The 17,614-nt window shown below is 38.8% G+C and overlaps 1 protein-coding gene across 1 annotated transcript in view; it reads left to right on the top strand.

Moving 5' to 3' along the window:
- The first annotated feature begins 290 nt into the window (after positions 1–290).
- MYO16 (myosin XVI) overlaps positions 291–17,614 on the top strand; it is a 258,883-nt gene continuing 241,559 nt past the window's right edge. Inside the window, exon 1 of the mRNA XM_042867357.1 lies at positions 291–546. Within this exon, the coding sequence (XP_042723291.1) occupies positions 321–546 (226 nt within the window). The 5' untranslated portion in view covers positions 291–320. The remainder of the gene's footprint in view (positions 547–17,614) is intronic.

The raw sequence follows: 17,614 nt of genomic DNA, 5'->3' as shown, positions 1-17,614 counted from the left end.
GAATCCAAAGTGGTTTTGATGTTTTTAATAGGTAGTTGCCTGAAGACTCACTGCATGCTGCTGTGCTCATTATAATTAAGATAGGATGATTTTTCTTCTCACTGAATAACAGCTATTTGCTAACCCAAAGCAAGATGAGTTAAATGAGGCTGTTTGTAGATCGCACTGTCCAGTGGGAGGAGTCCATTTGACAAACTAACATAACAGGTGGTTAGAAAGAAATCTGGTGGAAGTTTCACGACATGCTCACCATTGCATGTGTTTGTTTTCTGTATCTTGCAGGCTGTTTCCAGCTATGTAATGTTTTTCGGTCACATGAGATGGAAATTGACCAGTGCTTGCTTGAGTCCCTCCCTCTCGGCCAGCGGCAACGGCTGGTGAAGCGGATGCGTTGTGATCAAATAAAGGCATATTATGAACGAGAAAAGGCTTTCCAGAAGCGGGAGGGTTACGTGAAAAAACTGAAACATGGAAAGAATCATCGAGTTCGTTTCAACCTTGCCGATATGATACAGGATGCTATTACACATCATGATGATAAGGAAGGTACTTAGTATATGTTAATTGTTTTCTTTTCATGTAGCTAAAAGTTTCATAGCAGAAGCCTCCCTGTTCTGTTTACCTTTATTCAAGACAAATACAATTTTACTTGTTGATGAATGTAAAGTGATAAAAGGAGTAATGTAGACAGACATGCAGTATGCTGTAGCTTGCCGCTGCAATGAATAAGGAATGAACCTCGGGAGATAAAACAAATTGTCTCTGAGGTTAAAATGCATATAAACTAATGAATGTCAAAATCAGTTAAGACTGTTATCACTATTATGGGTGGCCTGTTATGCCCACTATTATGTGGGCCACAGAATTTCACCCAAGTTACTTTGAACATTAGCTTTCCATTTTTTAGCAAACATCTGGGATAATTATTTCTGGTATTAGTGACAGAAGCCTGGCTAAAGCCATCGTGGTCCTAATCTCAGTGGGTCGGCTCTCTGGATCTGATCTGCTGTTTGCTTTTGAAACACACTGCCTCAGTTTTGGGTTCGGTTTCCAGTTTCCTTGCACTGTTTGAATCCCTGGTGCAGCTGCTCGCTATCTGAGGAATTTTACATTTTTCTTCTTGAAAGTGAACCAAAGCTTTCAGTAAGGATCTCTCAAGTTTTAGAAGTCCCCAGGAATCCCCATACTGTTATGTGGGAGGGATGTAAGAAAAGAAGTGGTGCAATGACTTTAGCAACTCCTTTGCAAGTAGCTTCTGCGGCAGCTTTTTGAAATTAACACAAAAAAACCCTGACAGGTGAGCATCTGAACAAAAGTTCCATCAAGGAACTGAATTGCCAGATTTCTATGATTTATCTATTTTCTTAATTTATTTGGTTAGATATAGATTTTGTTACTCACTCCCAAACCTTAATTTTAATGGGCATTTGCTATAACTGCCATTGCTTATCATTGAGGTGTGGTCCTATACATTTAGAACTATAGAGCCAATAGACCAAAGAGCCCTTCTCTTAAAATGAGTGCCCAGGACAACATTCATAACTATTACAAATAAAATTTAAAACCTTTCCTTCTGCTCTTATGTAAAAATACAACATTTATATGTGAAGATCTTTTCTCTGTTCTCATTTTCTAACTGTCTGTAAAAAACGAGCAGAATACTGGATACTACTGTTAGCATTCTGTAGAAGTCAGATACCTCAGGCTGTTTTTGACATGTAGTTTTCTCATTGATGTGCTGATAGAGTATCAGCAGTGTTTTTTGTTGCACCTACTTGGCCATGAGCTGCATCTGAATCAGAACACTGAATTCAGCAAATGCTGAAACTGAACAGCATGAGCAGAAAAGAGCAATACTTCAGGCAGAAGAGAATAAGATGGGAAAAAAAAAAAAAAAAAAAAGGTTGGTATTCTGTTCTTGAAACAAGTAACAGCTCCCCAGAAGCAAGCAATTCAAATTGCCCAAAGGTAGCTACAGGAGAAGTAGAAACACTGTCCTCTTTTGATGCCTATGATCCTTCTGTAGGACTTCGGAACTAGTGTGATTCTTGTCTTGATCTGCAAGTGCTTGTCTGTAGTGCTTTTAGGCAGCTGTTCTGAATTCTCGACCACCTGTAAGTGAATAATGGCATACTAACAATTTTTATCAAGTGAGTAAACATAACAATTAAAAAAGCAGAGAACTGAAATTCGTAGACACAGAAACTGCTCTCCTACTACAGTTGCTGAGTGGAACATCCCACCATGACTTTAGTGAATAGATCTACATTAGGATTTCAGTTCAATTAGACATAAGCTTCTGTACTAAATATCATATTCATGTAGCGTGTTTTGTCTTGCTTTATTGAGCATGGAAACTAAATTCCTTGCAGACAAAACTGAACTGAAAGATGTGCTCTGGGAGCATACGCGATGACTACAAACAATAATGCATTTTCAGTCCAGGCTGCGTTTAGTCTGAAGTAATCCTGCTGAAACAACAAGGTTGGGGAAGCTGGGCTTTTGGCACCACCTATTTCTCTTGGTGTATTTATGCATATTTCAGTCATTTATTCAGCATTCATTATTCATCTTATACCTATTAGAAAACAGTGATGTGTGTGTAACCAGTAAGTTGATTCTGATGGATCCTGATATTTGCACGGAGCATTCTCTGCCTTACTGCAGTTTCACATCAACTGCATGTCTGCATTTGGAGTGAAAAGGGAAATCTGAACCCTCCCCTTCACTGAGTTGTAAGGCTGAAATGACTGCAACATAAGGCTGCAGGTGAGAATGAGCACACATTTCCTGGCTTTTCAAATGCTGCAATCTCTCTTCTGGCACCCGCTTTTTGGTGCAACGACCTACAGGAGGTACTAATACTGCATTAAGCAAGCAAAGGTGGCAGCCAGGTGCTAACAGCCATTAGCTTTCCTATCTTCTGTAAATCCATGTCTGGTCTGCAGGATGTGGTTGTTACTGCATGGTGTGCTTGTTAACTATCAGCGGCATTCCAAAATAGGCTGTTTTTGAATACAGGGAGACAAATTTTTCTCTTTGGAAAAGTTGGGTATTTAACAAGAATTTCTTGAAGTATAGATTAATCTAAATGAGTAGCAAAGTATCCTAATATGAAGTGTTAGTAATGTTTTCATGATTTGCAATAAACTGCTTTCTAATAAATGAAGATAACTCCTGTTCTGTGAAAAAGTGGGATTCAAACTGCTCGGTAACGAATGGTGTCCCCCAGGGGTTTGTCTTGGGACCAGTGCACTGTAACATCTTTATCAATGACATTGATGATGGAATTGAGTGCTCTTGTGAGGCCCCATCTGGAATACTGCGGCCAAGTGTGGAGCCCCCAGTACAAAAAAGACAGGGAGCTGTTGGAGAGGGTCCAGAGGAGAGCCACAAAGATGATCAGGAGACTGGAGCACCTCCCCTATGAAGACAGGCTGAGGGAGCTGGGCTTGTTCAGCCTGGAGCAAAGAAGGCTGCGAAGTGACTTCATTGCAGCCTTTCAGTACCTAAAGGGAGCCTACAAACAGGAGGGGAGTCAACTCTTTGAAAGGGTTGATAACAGCAGGACAAGGGGAAATGATTTGAAGTTGAGGGGGGTGAGATTTAGGTTGGATGTCAGGGGGAAGTTCTTTACAGAGAGAGTGGTGAGGTGCTGGAACAGGCTTCCCAGAGAGGTTGTGGATGCCCCGTCCCTGGAGGTGTTCAAGGCCAGATTGGATGGGGCTCTGAGCCGCCTGGTCTAGTATTAAATGGGGAGGTTGGTGGCCCTGCCTGTGGTAGGGGGGTTGGAGATTCATGATCCTTGAGGTCCCTTCCAACCCTGGCCATTCTGTGATTCTGATCTGAATATTGTATATTTTGGAGTAACCAAGGTGAGAACTTGGTATGTCTTCAAAAGTTCGTTTTTGTTTTGAATACAGTTATTTTAATGTAGTCTGAATAATTTCTAGATGTAACTTTCAAACTAGACATTTTGTTTATAGTGAAATACTTAATAACAAGTGTGTGCAAAGGCATCTTACAAGATACTCAGCACTCAAATAGAATTTGGTTCACAAATACAATTTAGTTCACTGAAGCTGTTGGGTTGTGCCCTGCAGATAATTAATTTTTGGGGCTTGAAGTGCTGTGGCTTTGAAGAGGTGAATTCCCTTTGAGGTGTAATGCCTGTGAATGAGGCAGAACCTGCTGTGTAGAATAGATGGGCACACTGGTGTTCGGAAAGAGAACTGAGCAGCCTGAGTGCTTTGAATTAAATTGCTGGATGTACACACAGTCAGTGTTGTGATGTCATGTAAATATTTTTGTGCTGCTCTTGCAATCTTTTGGTTGAAATTGCTTATGCATCCTGGAGTTTTGTGGCTTTCAAGGTGTGGAGTTTTCTAAAATGACACTGAAAATCTCAAAGTGAAAATTGGCAGATTCATACAGTTTTATTCCAGCTTCATCCTTGGAAGAGAGGATGTGATAATAGATTTGTGAAAGAATAGATTCACCCACAAAGTATTGCAGCTAGGCCTATTTTCTTCATTTTTTAGATCTATTTAGAAATTGTTTGCAAATCTGGGCTCTTAAAGACAGCTACAACTACATATTTTCTCCATTCATTAAAGTGAAGCAGGTTCCAAGTCTGCTTTAATTGTCTTGTCTTCTGAGGCTGTTTGTTGATAAATCCTACAGTAGTTTCACTTGGTTAGGGGTCTGCTTATTTAAAAAAATAAAAATAAAAAAAAATGTCTTAACATAAGACTTTTATTATATATATACTCTTTTATTATATATATAGTCTTAATATATTGATTAAGTAGAAATATGGATATACTGCATGCAGCTCATGGGAGAGCAACTCCAGCAAGGAGCTGGAGTGATTTAAAAAGGAAAAGATTAAGACCTAGTTTTGAGAGCAAGTTTGAATGTAGCTGTTAATAATTCAGTGAGAAAGAAAACTCATTCTAAAGGTATATATAAAAGCAGATCTAGAATGTGATTTTTAAAAAGTTGTATGAGAAGAGTATCATTTGATATGAAAATGAGAACGCAACAATAAAAAAGGGTTGGAAGCAGCTTCCCAAGTGAAAATCAAAGGCACATTTCTTTGGGATTACCTGAACTATATAGACTTTAACCTATTTGGGAATGGTGAGGAAGAGTCTGGTTGAGTAGGCAAGGTAAGTTAGATAAAGTGAATATATATAAAAATGAATAGGTAATGTGGCTAGTATCAAGATTCATTTCACACCTGAGTCTGATTGGAATTTCACTCTTAGGAAGTCACTGAGTTTGTTATTCATGAGAAACGCAACATATCTTGTCAAAATTTTTATTGCAACTGATGCTGGGCACCAAACATACCCATACCCTAAATCTCACATAGCAGGGAAATTGTAGCACTGGCTTTACTTTGTCATCTTTTGTTATATTCTCTAACTCAGTCTTTCCTGCCATGTCACCCAGATCATAGGACTGTCAGAATCGTTGTCCATTCAGTGTCTTTATCTTTGCTATGAAAACTCTTTAAGTTGTGAAGCACACGTGACAGATATGTGCTGGTGGGGAATGGAAAGTTAGAAAAAGAAGGTCAGAGAGCCTCAGTCTTTAAACAAAAGAGGCACTTCTGTGAAAATCAGCATTTCAAAAGGGGAATGCGGATTCCCTAATTTAATTATGGCCCGTTTAATCCTTTTCATAGTATTATGCTGGTTCTGTGGCACTTTGTGATTCTAAGTAGCCACAATACCGAAGTAGGTGGGTGTTTGCACTGATGCTGCATATGTAAGACGCATTCTTGGTCCTTTATTTGGAGACTGAGCCCGGCTCAGCCCTGCTCCGCTTCTTCCCAGCCCTGCAGGGCTAACAGCGTGACCTTCTGCGTTTAGCATAGGGCGCTGTGGCTGGGGACAACCTTCCTCTCCACTCTCTCATCAGGGGATGCCTGGTTTCAGCAGCGGAATATACCAATACTCTAGACCTGATAGCTGTCTTTGAATATCTAAAGGGGAGCTGTAGGAAAGAAAGAAGAGACTCTTTAGGATCTGTTGTGATAGGACAAGGGGAAATGGTTTCAGACTAAAGCGGGGGAGATTTAAATCGCATATAAGGAAGAAGTTTTTAACAATAAAGGGCATTGAGGCACTAGCACAGGTTGCCCAGAGAGGTAGTGGATGCCCCATCCCTGGACACACTCAAGTTCTGTCTGGATCAGGCTCTGAGCACTCTGATTGAGCTGTAGGTGTCTCTGTTCATTGCAAGGGAGTTGGACTAGAGGGCCTTAAGGGTCCCTTCCAACTCAAGAAATTCTATGATTCTGCTGTAGTGATCACTTCAGAAGGAGGGGCTAGGTCCTAGTCCCAGCAGCTTTGCTGCAGAGTAATTGCTTAGTACAGGGATCCCAACTCACAAGATGACAGCTGTTATCTTGGTGGGATATCTTGTTACCTGATAACAGTTAGCTGTTCAAAAGATTTTGTAGTGTCATAACACTTGGGAGGATTGGGCTAACCTATATAATGGGAAGTTTCAATATTAATGGCTATTTTTTATTGACACTGTGTAATGATAAATTTTGGTTACGTCAATTAAAAGGGTTAGTAAGGAAAAAAAAGGGAGTACAAGTGGAGCTGGTAGTGATACCATAAATTGGTCGATCATGAAACTCTCATAAGACCCAGTTTGGAGTGCTAGAAAGCAGGCATTCTTTATTCTTGTTGCTGGATGCATGAGAAGATCCTTTCACCTCAATTGTGCCTACCTTGTGCAAAAGATCTTCAGCTTATATACATTACTTGTGTTAAGTATGCAAAGGTTTTTCTGGGCAGTGAGTACATACTCAATACTTCCCCCAGAATCACTAACATAGAATCCCACCTCCTTGCAGATGTTCAGTCTTTTTGTGGTAATGGTCTTCTGGGACCTTTGGAGGAAGTCAGTAGACTTCCTCACTGTGTTTGCTAGTTGAACCTGGTCTTCATGCATGCTCAGTTAGCTCCTTGTCTTTATAGCACCATGTTTGCTTTCACAACCTTATCTGCTTGATGTGAGGACTTGGTGGTGCTTCCCACATCTGTTCCATAGAAGGAGTTCAGCATATCATCCTTATCTACTTGGTGCAAAGACACAGACTCTTCCTGTTATCTAAACAAACTGCAGGGCTATCCATCAATGAACATTAGCAAGCTTAACATTATCTCTGTAACGTGCATCACTACTGGAGTCTGATTGGCATCCTAGTAATTTCTGGTTATGAAAAGGGCCCAGAGATGGCAAAGCCTGTTCGAAAGAAGAATGTGTCTTTAATTTGAGGTGGCAGAACACCACAAAACTGATCAGAAAATAATTTAGAACAGAGGGAGAGGTTAAAACCTAGCTGAAGTAAAGGATGTCTTTATTTTCTTGCGCTGTTTCCTGCACTGACTTCTAATTTTTATCTTGTTACCATAGGCTTGTTGTGCTTTGGTCTGTCTTGTTCTAGTACTAACAGCTTGTCTGGTTACAGACAAGTTAGCAAGGAAAAATAAAGGGCTGGGCTACTTTGTGTAGCTATGTGTACTATATGTATCTGGCAAACATATTAGCGTTAAATTCCTTAAATAATGGATTTAAGAGTTGTCAGCAGTTTTCAGGAGAACACAGAGTGCCAGGATGTAGGCAAGAAATGGCAGATTTGCAAATGTAAGATTCCATTGGGTGAAGAGTGCTTTCAGATGTATCTGCTGACTATGCTGGCATAGTGGTTAGGATGTGAGGCTCTAAGCATGCCAGTGCATTGCTTTAAAAATTCACCAAAGCCTTGTGTGAGGGTTGCATTTGTGTGTCAGTAGTTCAGAGGTATCTTCTGTAGACACAAGACTGTGTTTACTAAAGAGAGAGCTGCATTGATATAACAGATTTTCTGAAAGGCAGAAGTTGAGGGAATATTTAGTATGTATGAAATTAATCAAGCACACAAATAAAACATGATAGCATAGCTGTCCCTGAACTTTATGAAGGAGACGTAAAATAGATGTGTTAAATCTCTCAAATGGAGTTGTTACTGTTAAACAAGAGGTTTTTTTTTTTTTTCTTTTTTTTTTTCTTTTTCTTTAAATTAGGCAAATAAACTCCATTGTGAGTTGAAAAGGAGGAAAGTAGTTTGAAAGTTCTGGTCAGACTTCTATGCCACTCCAAATTAAAGTAACCCACTGTGACTTCAACCTTTACACATCTTCCTGACTTATTTCTTATGTTTAATATTTAATATCAGCTTCTTTCATTCCCTTCTCCTCCCAAAGGTACTTATATTAGCATTTCTTTTGTATACTGTTTGTCTCATTTGCAGCCTTCTGAATAGATGTGTAAAATTTTAAGTGTTATTATGGGAAATATTAAATGTGTGGAGTGTTCCACTACATATATAACTGTGTTATGCTACACCAAAAGCATAAAGGCCAGACAGAAAATTGTGATTTGGTGAATCAGGATTATTAGGTTGCATAATCTGAGCAGCCTTTTGTGGCTCTCTGCTCTGCTTTAGGATCTTACACTTTAAGAAACATTCTCCTTTTCACCAATAAACTCAGGATTTACCATTCCAAACCTAAGCAGCATAAAATGGCAAGCATTTGTAGTGTGCTCAACATGCATACCTACGAGTACATGACAAAAGAAAGGCCCCAAAATGAAAAATGGAAATCTGGAGCCAAAATGTGTTTTAGTAGGAAGTAAAACCAATCAAACTGTTATTAGAAAGTTTCTGAACAAGAAAATTGTGAAGAGAAGTGAGATGCTGTGTATTTTCCTACCTTAAGGTGTTCAGTCCCTTTAAAATTTAAAACACAGATATATTTTTCAAGTTTTACAGTACTTTTAAGGATTGTGCCAGTATTATTTAATATATTTTAGTTTTATGTTATCATTTACCATAATCACTCTAAGCTTCACCTCAATTTTTCTGTTTCCCTTTGGAAAGCATGGGGGGTTCACTCTATATGTAGTGAATAGTTCATTATACAGTTAGTGCACTATATATGTGGTGACAATAGTAATCAGGAGTTTTGCCACTACAGATCTATTTGGTATTTTATAGTCATTTTCCTTTGAATCAGAGGATAGATTTGTAAATTAGGATAATCTAAAAGTGACTGTTGGAAAGTGGGCAGAGTGATCTCCTGGGTGACAGCCCTTCCCATGGCAGGGAATTGGAACTGAATGGGATTTGAGGTCCCTTCCAACCCAATCCATTCTGTAATAATAATGAGTTACTGGGATCTGTTTTAGAAGATAGCACAATAGGAATATATGATAATTTATACAATTTAATATTTAATGCCCAATCCTGAAGAGACTCAAACACTAGACTCTGACTAGTGGAGTTCAGAGACTCTTCAGCACATATGAAAATAATGAAGTGCACACAATTTTTCCCAACTGGGGTCTTGGAAAGAATGAAATGTACACTTTCAATGAATATATTGACAATATAGTGTAATATCTGTGTTCTGTATTGGGAACTTATATTTCTGTAACTGTGGAAGAGACAGCTGACAGTCAGACGTGCTGCCAGTGATTTAACCTGCTCAGTGTATAGAAAGATGAAGCAGTATTCAGCTGTCTCAGTCCAGCCATTGATGAAGAAGCTTTTTACAGGCACAGAAGGTAAAAACACATTTCAAACCACTGCAAGCTTCTAATTCTATATGTTCTGCATGGTTTTTAATTTTGTTTAGCTCCATGTGTGCTGAATTCAGTAACACGGAATCTTTTTGTTATAATGCAGGGAAACAATGCCTTTACTTATTGGGTAACAGATGTTAAGTAATTAAAGCAGCCCATTTCAAAAGCAATCATAAAATCACAGGGAGATGAAATTTGAATACATTTGAATTCCTACAGGATTCCATATGTTCATTTTTTTGTTTGTTTGTTTTGGGGGTTTTTTGTTTTTTGTTTTTGTTGTTTTTTTGGGTTTTTTTTTTGGTCAGTGTGTTTACATTTTTAGTAACTTGTTAAAACTGAAATGAGAACTGAATGTTAAGCTACTTTTTTGCTTGATAAAGATACATAAGACTCCTGATACACAACATATATTTTATTGCAGAAAAAAAATATAATGTTTCACAAAAATGAATGTTGGGCTTGATGCTATAGATTTTATTTGGCTTTCCTGTTCTCCCTGTGGACCACCTATTCCCAGGACTGCCTCCATTTACCAGCTACTTTTCTTTCAGTCCTGCAAGCTCCCTAGGCTATTTCGGCTCAGTTTTTGTTTTAACACATGCCCAGAACTACCCTGAGCTTAACAGCTATGCTCTGCCTTGTAGCTAGTAGGAAAAGAGACACAAAGCATCCCTCCACATTGTGTCCTCTGAAGTTGATCTATCAGGGCCATTCACACCAAATGTAATTTATCCATCTTATCATCAAAGGAAGTTTATTATCCAATTTTATTCTTGAACTTTTCTCCCATAAAGCCAAATGTAAACGCATTTGGTTGGCAGGAAATCTTTATAAAACCTTTACAAACATCTATCTGTGCTTACTTTGGTTTAAGCCTGCCAAGCTCATATATATTTTCATGTTGGTGTTTTTCTCCACAACATCTTTCTTGCACATAATAATAACAAGTTGTCCACTCTGGCATACTCTGGCACCCAAAGAAGCAAGAAACCCCAAGGTTAATCACTCACAAATTCACTGTGATGCCAAGAAATGATTGTTAAGCCACTAACAAACAACAAATGAGCATCTGGCATTTTTCCTAATTATTTCAAAGGGGGTCTAGAGTTGATTTTTCAGAATTATGCAGTGGGAAAATGTATGCAGAGCCACAAATCAGCAGCATCCACATTCCATGTATTGTTAGAAGTCACAGTGATTAAAGGTTGCTGTGACTAGGCAGAAGCCTTTTCCATGCAATTTGCTGTTGATTTCTTTTTAAATGTGTTTGCTGTGCTTCAGATTGATTTCCAATAATATTTAAGTTTGATGGGGAAAGTTTTCTGTGTTCATCTTTCAATAGCACTTATATTAAAAGGAAGCACCTTAAGGTAATAGAAATTTAGATGCAAAGTTAGAAAATTCAATAGAGAATTATTAAAAACAACAACAACAACAAAACTTTAAGGCAATAATACCGTTTTGTTTTCTTTTTTTTTTTTCTTTTATTAAACAAAAAAAAAGAACAAAACAAAACAAAAAAGCTGCACTTTTAAAAAACTTCCTTAAAAATATTATCCATCAATTTTTCAATTCTAGAAGGCTTTTCCAGCTGTCTGTATACTTATATTGTTACTCTGGAGGAATACTTAAGTGTAAGCGTGGGAAGAGATCTTACTATAGGCTTCAGTTTATCATTTTCATGTTAAATGTTAGATTTGAGAAGAACATTTGTTTGAATGTTTTAGAATCAGAGAGTATCCTGACTTGGTAAGAACCCATGAAGGTATTTGGGTCCAGTTCCTGACTCCACTCAGGGCAAGAGTTGAACCATGGTCTAAGAACATTGTCAAATGTTTTTTGAGTATCTAAATGAGAACGCCTGGTTTACCTCTCATCTGCTTTCTGAGAATGAGAGAAGGCAACCAGGCAAATGAATGTAGTGAAAAGCAGATGAGGTGCAATTTGTTTGGAGATTTTGGGAATTAGAATACTGTAAGTGGAGTAACTTGCTTGAGAAGCTCAGAAGGTAGTAGATCTTAAATGAATATAACCAGAACCATTCAATGCAGGAAAAAGAAATCGCTAAATTCTGTCTTTATAGGCTTTTTCAGTTACTCAGCTCTGTGCTTCCTGAATTGCAGTACTTTTTGTGGTCAAAATATACTATAGGTAGTGCCAGGTTTAGCAGTACAGCACCAAATGGATTTTCATCCACAATAAAAATGTGAGAATAGGAAGGTAACTGAAATAATAAGCAGTATATGTAAGTGTGTATGTATATTTGTGTGTATGCATATATACACACACTGACATACAGATGATTCTTTTTTTCTCAATGCACAGAGATATTTTAACTTGGTGTGCAAGACTTAAACTGTTAAAATATTTTTCACTTCAATTTGACAGTGAGCAAGCTCTATGGCTGTGAGGGAGAAATGAATAAAGAGCTTATGTGGCATAATGAATAGACAGCAGATTTTTCTTGATTATTGTTATTTGCAGCCGTCATAGTAACAGGTTATTATGGTGGAGGAACTGAGGCTTGTAAGAGTACAATCAATGAATGTAAGGGAATGGGTAATTTGGCTTTTGTTTCTGTGTGAATTGCATCTGAGAATGGAGGTGGGAAGGTGAGTAGTTAAGGTGAAATTGACGATTTCTAAGTGTCCCGCTTTAAATAAGGGTTTAAAGCATATGTAAACAGTTAAAGTGAGAATTCAGGCAGTCAGAATGAGTCTACATGCTGCTTCCTTACCTGGTTCCTTACCAATGGTTCCCTATTACACTGTAGAGCTATGTGACCTCGAGCTGTGATTTTACATGGGAAACAATGAAATGATTGCATGGGATAATTTCTCACACCATGCACTGTTTAGGGTTCTGATTACATTCAGATTCAAAAGCCAAACACGACAGCTGCAGCATTAAATCATTGAGGTAGAGTCTTGGCTCCGGATTTTAGAAATTGTTGCCACTGCTGGCATGTAGTGGTAGCTTTTTTCTGGACTTCCACATTTGTTCATTAAGAATATGTAAAATATGACCTGTAGTTTCAAAGCAGGAAGCATCTATACGAATTTGGAATTGCTGCTCTCTTTTGTAATCTGCTAAAGAGACATTCCATGAGAAGGCACCAGCTGTCATAACATACTTTTTAGTAATTGCCACCTGAACTTCACTGTGTTTCTGCATGAGATGGTCATTTGACTAGTTTTGGTTTCAAGGCCTTCCCTAAGACTCCTATAGGTACAAGTGTTCAGAAAGATACAAGTCGTTACATCATATGTTGCATCAGATTTACATAATGTCTGACAGGACATCAGAGATGTCTCATGCTGTCCATTTGTGCAAGGAGTCATTAGGCTTTGCACATCTCATGCATTATATTAGGAAAGAAACAAACTGAGAGGTGTGGGTGAAGTAGAGAAAAACTATGAAGAAGTTGTATGATATTCTCAGTTGTTTTCGACAAATTGTAAAGGGTTGTGATTGAATGCTGATACTGAAAAATAAAAGCAGAAGGTGTGGCATATATGCATTGCCATTCAAATTCTCTCCATTTTAAGAGTCTAGAAATATTATGAGAAAGGAGGGATTTCGTATATACGAACAACATTGTTCTCCCAGAGCTTTTCACAACTCTTCACCATCTCTGCGATGTCTAAAAGGTTGTACTGGTATCAATAGACTGAAATATGTTGATAAGATGAAATTTGCCATAGAGAAAACTCTATCTCGACCAGAAAAGGTTTCATAGCATACAAATAGTAATGAGCTAAAAATGACATATGCGGAAAATAAAGATAACAATGTGGGATTTTAAAAAAGATTTAGAAAAGCTCAGAAAAATGTGATTATGTGGACTTTGAAAGTATAAGAGTGGAGGAGCAGAGGTGTGATTCTGCTTCTGTGAAACAGAATCACAGAATTGTAGGGGTTGGAAGGGACCTCCATAGATCATCGAGTCCAACCCCCCTGCCAAAGCAGGTTCCCTACAGCAGGTCGCACAGGTAGGCATCCAGGCAGGTCTTGAATATCTCCAGAGAAGGAGACTTCACCACCTCCCTGGGCAGCCTGTTCCAACCTATGGAAGTTTGTTGTCATCTGTGGATGGGATCGAAAATTATTCTGGAGGTGGTAGTTTGTTTGAATTTAATTAAATATATGGAAATGCTGTAAGGGAACCATGAGGGCCAGCATGTCTATGCGAGCTGGAGCACTGGGTACATGGTGGGAGTCTGTCTGGGGTGGCGAGGCAGGGCCTGTCACCATTGCCTGCCCCAGTGGATGCTCTGAGGATAGGGACAGGCCAAGACTGGTGTGTTAGGCAATGGCTGGGCCCAGCTGGTTGGATCCCATGGCCAGGAAGGACAGGGCTTTGTAGAGCTGGAGTCCAGTGCTGCTGAGGCCTCAATGGGGCAGGGCTGATGACCTTGGGGTTGTCATCGGGTCTAGGTCCTAGGCAAGGCTGGGGAGACAAGTAGACCCTCAGGGCCATGACAACTGTATGGAGTTCAACATGTTGTTCAAACTGGATATAATATATACGTAGCAGTAGGGAGCATAGTACTGATTTTCGAGTGCAGTAATTGATTTTAGGCATAATCACATCTTCATGAATTGGCATTCTATCACTGAAAGTAATCAGAGAGAGTGAGAAGCTTGGAGAGGAACAAAAAAATAAACAAAAATTAGGCTGATGGATAGGATACGTGAGTAGAAATCAGAATTTACCATTACCCAAATGGTAATGACAAATATTAATCACAGCACACAGTGATTTTGGGCTCCTGCTTCATGATTGCATTGGAACACACATGATCTTCAGGGGAACTGGATTGTAACCATATTCATGTACAGGATATATACAAGATTTAGGAATTTGGGAAGGAATTGTGTTAGAGTTGGTAAATTCAGCAAGATAATATAAACGAAAACATAGAAAAATGTAGACTGAATTTAGATGATAGAGAATAACTCTTTCGCATAGTGACACCTGCCAAAATACAATGCACAGTGTTCCTTAGTTGGAACATTTAAATTTTTTAAAATTCATCCGTTGTGTATTTTTTGCTAATGTAAATTCCTTCAGTTATAGTTGTCTGTATATTGAAAGTCTGGGGAAATATTATATTCATCACACCCTGTAGTGGCCTTTGATTTGTCATGATTCGCATTAAAAAAAAATAAAATTGTATCATTCTAGTCACTTTGAATTGAAATGGTACTGATCACTCCCACAGAGGTGCAATTATACCAGTAGGAAGGTACTTCTTAGAGTTCAATGCATATGTGAGCAGTGAAACAAGATATATAATAAGTGCTTACTTACATTGGTATGCCTCTGTGTTACGCCAATGCTTATATTTTCTGATTCAAAAATTTTCATTCCTTTTTTTTTTTGATTCCATTCCTACCACAACTCTTTCTGCACGCTCTTTGTGTAAGCTGTGGCTGCAGAAGAAGCCAATTCAGCAAACTGATCAAAGAGAGAGCAAAATCAACAGTTATGCTCAGTGTCAACTGAACCGATTCACCTCCCTATTGCTGATGCGCTGATGCAAAGAAAGACAATAGAATATGCAAGCATCTTGGATTTTTTTGACAGTAGCCTAAGGATGCATATGATACCAAATGATAATTGAAAAGTATGTTTCTAACAGTTTGAAATTAAGCTAAATTGAGGTTGCCATTAGTTACTTTCCTTTGTGTCTTCTGCTACTGTTCTGTCCTTTTGTGCTACTCCTTCATGCTCATCTTGATGTGAACCAGTTTGGGGCACTGAATCAGATGGAAGCTGCCTTTCATAAGGCTAGCCTTCAGCTGACTTGTCTCCCCTTACCAGCTCATGGCAGATGGACATGTGCCACTGCTACACAAGGTCAAAGGCAGGAGTGCATGAAAGAAAGCATAAATAAGAGTGAAGCAACTTGCATTTCGATGATGTATATGCTGTCACAGATTATGTCCTGTGAAAAGGGATGCCTGAGGACAGTATGCCAAGTGGTGAGATATTCTTGGAATCAGACAATTCTGGCCACTCGTATGTCACATGCATGACTGTTTTGGGTTAATATATAGTTAGCTAATATCCCTGGTTTGTTCTGGTTGAAGTTTGCTTCCTTGTGCACGCCCGGGAATAACACTATATACATACAGAATCTAACAGCCAGTGGTCTACAGCTGGTAATTAGTACCACTTAGCAGCTGCTAAGCAGGATAATAGCCTGTTATCCTTGAAGATCTTTAATAGGAGTCCTAATGACTTGCTTACACTGCTTCTAAACCAGCTGGCATAAACTTGCTGTGCATGGTGTGAGAGTTAAAAGAGGGAGTGAGTCTCACTTTATATGGAATTCAAGTCAAGGGTAATTTGATTTATGGCAATTAAGTAATTCTGGTACAGGATCAACAGACATGGCAAAATAGAGGCAGCGTACAGTCTATTCAGCAGAAAAAAATAGTGGTGTATGCAAATTCTTCAACTTCCAGTGTTACATTAGGGAAAAACATGGGATGGCAGTTGTTTTCAAATTAGTCTATTGCCCACAGTAAGAATTATTTTGCTGATGTGTGTTTTAGTATGTTGTATGTAATAACTGTTGAACTGGAGACTTGAATACTCTGAAATAAATTTAACATACTGTAAAATGTTGTAAGGCTCTGAAACTTATTCAGTTCTACAAACATTTGAGTGTACAGTTGGATGTCTCTGTATACCTCACTAACAAAAATTCAGAATTCAGTCAGGTCCATGCTACCAGCCCTTGATGACATAGCTAATTTGACCCAGGAAATAGCCATGCTGGCAAACCCCTGCAGTACTATCAGCTATGATGATAGAAGCAATATTTTTAGCTAAGCGTGTGTTATTCTGTGAGGTTTTTTACAGAAGTTTTAGTTGCACTGAGGTAAAATGACAGCTTTATAAACTGGTGAGACCTTAACACAGCATTTTTCTCTTTTGACATGGCCAGAGCAATAGCTCTGGAAAAGTTGATTAAAAAACAGAGGCAACAACAAGGGATGACTACCACTGCATAGAGCCTTAAGGTGTGCTGCTTGCAGAAATATCTTTGGTGTATAAAGCCATTCGATTTCTGGTCTTAAATATTTTCCAGTGGAGGCAAGAACTGCATACAATCTTGTATATATAGAATGAAACAGGAAAGGTGGAATTTGCTTGAAGAAATGTTCTATTTAGCACTTGTTGAATAATAGTAGAGTGTAAACTCATGAACTATTCTGGTGATGTCTGTATAGCAACAGAAATATCTGCCCCACGGAGGGAACTGCGACCTCCTCATTGATCTCATTTGAGTTAGAATTAGTGACTGTGGAGCCTAGAAACGTAACAATTATTTTTATGGGATTTTCTGGTTCAGGCTACCTCAAATAATAGGATGGCTGTTCCCTTGACCTTGAATGATTTATATCACTAGGAAGCTGCTAGGATTGCTGAATGCCTAGATGTGGACGTGCAGTGGTTGAGGCTGCCAGTCTCAGTGGGATGTGCTATCCTGTCACTTGCTTCTCCCTGCTGCTTGAGGTTCTACCTTACTTTGTCTGAGGCCATGAGACACACCCAGGCTTGGGATCTGATTGATTTCTCCACTAAGAAAGCAAGGCAGAAAACTTGCATCTGTTTTGATCCAGGTCTAACCTTAAAGCTGTGACAATGAGAATGTAGGACTACCTCTGTCAATCTGTTTCATTGGTAGTTTGGTTTCCTTCTTTTAAAGAGAATGCTATCAAATCAGCCCGACAATTCATATCCTTAAGTTCAGCAAAGAATCAATGACCCTATTGCTTTGGGACCATCGTCAGATTTCCTGTCTGCCTGAAGAGAAATTATAAACTATGGGAGCTCTTCTAGGTAGAATGAAAGCAGTGGCCTCATCCTCATCAGTGCAGTGTTCAAACAGCAGACAACATGGTGTGGATATAGAAAACTAACGTTCTCAAATTCAACTTCTGT

The sequence above is a fragment of the Lagopus leucura genome, unplaced genomic scaffold (assembly GCF_019238085.1).
Source record: "Lagopus leucura isolate 7727_CA_CO unplaced genomic scaffold, USGS_WTPT01 Super-Scaffold_100001, whole genome shotgun sequence".
Lineage (NCBI taxonomy): Eukaryota > Metazoa > Chordata > Aves > Galliformes > Phasianidae > Lagopus > Lagopus leucura.
Note: the sequence above shows the minus strand (reverse complement) of the source record. Positions and strands in the feature narration are given on the sequence as shown.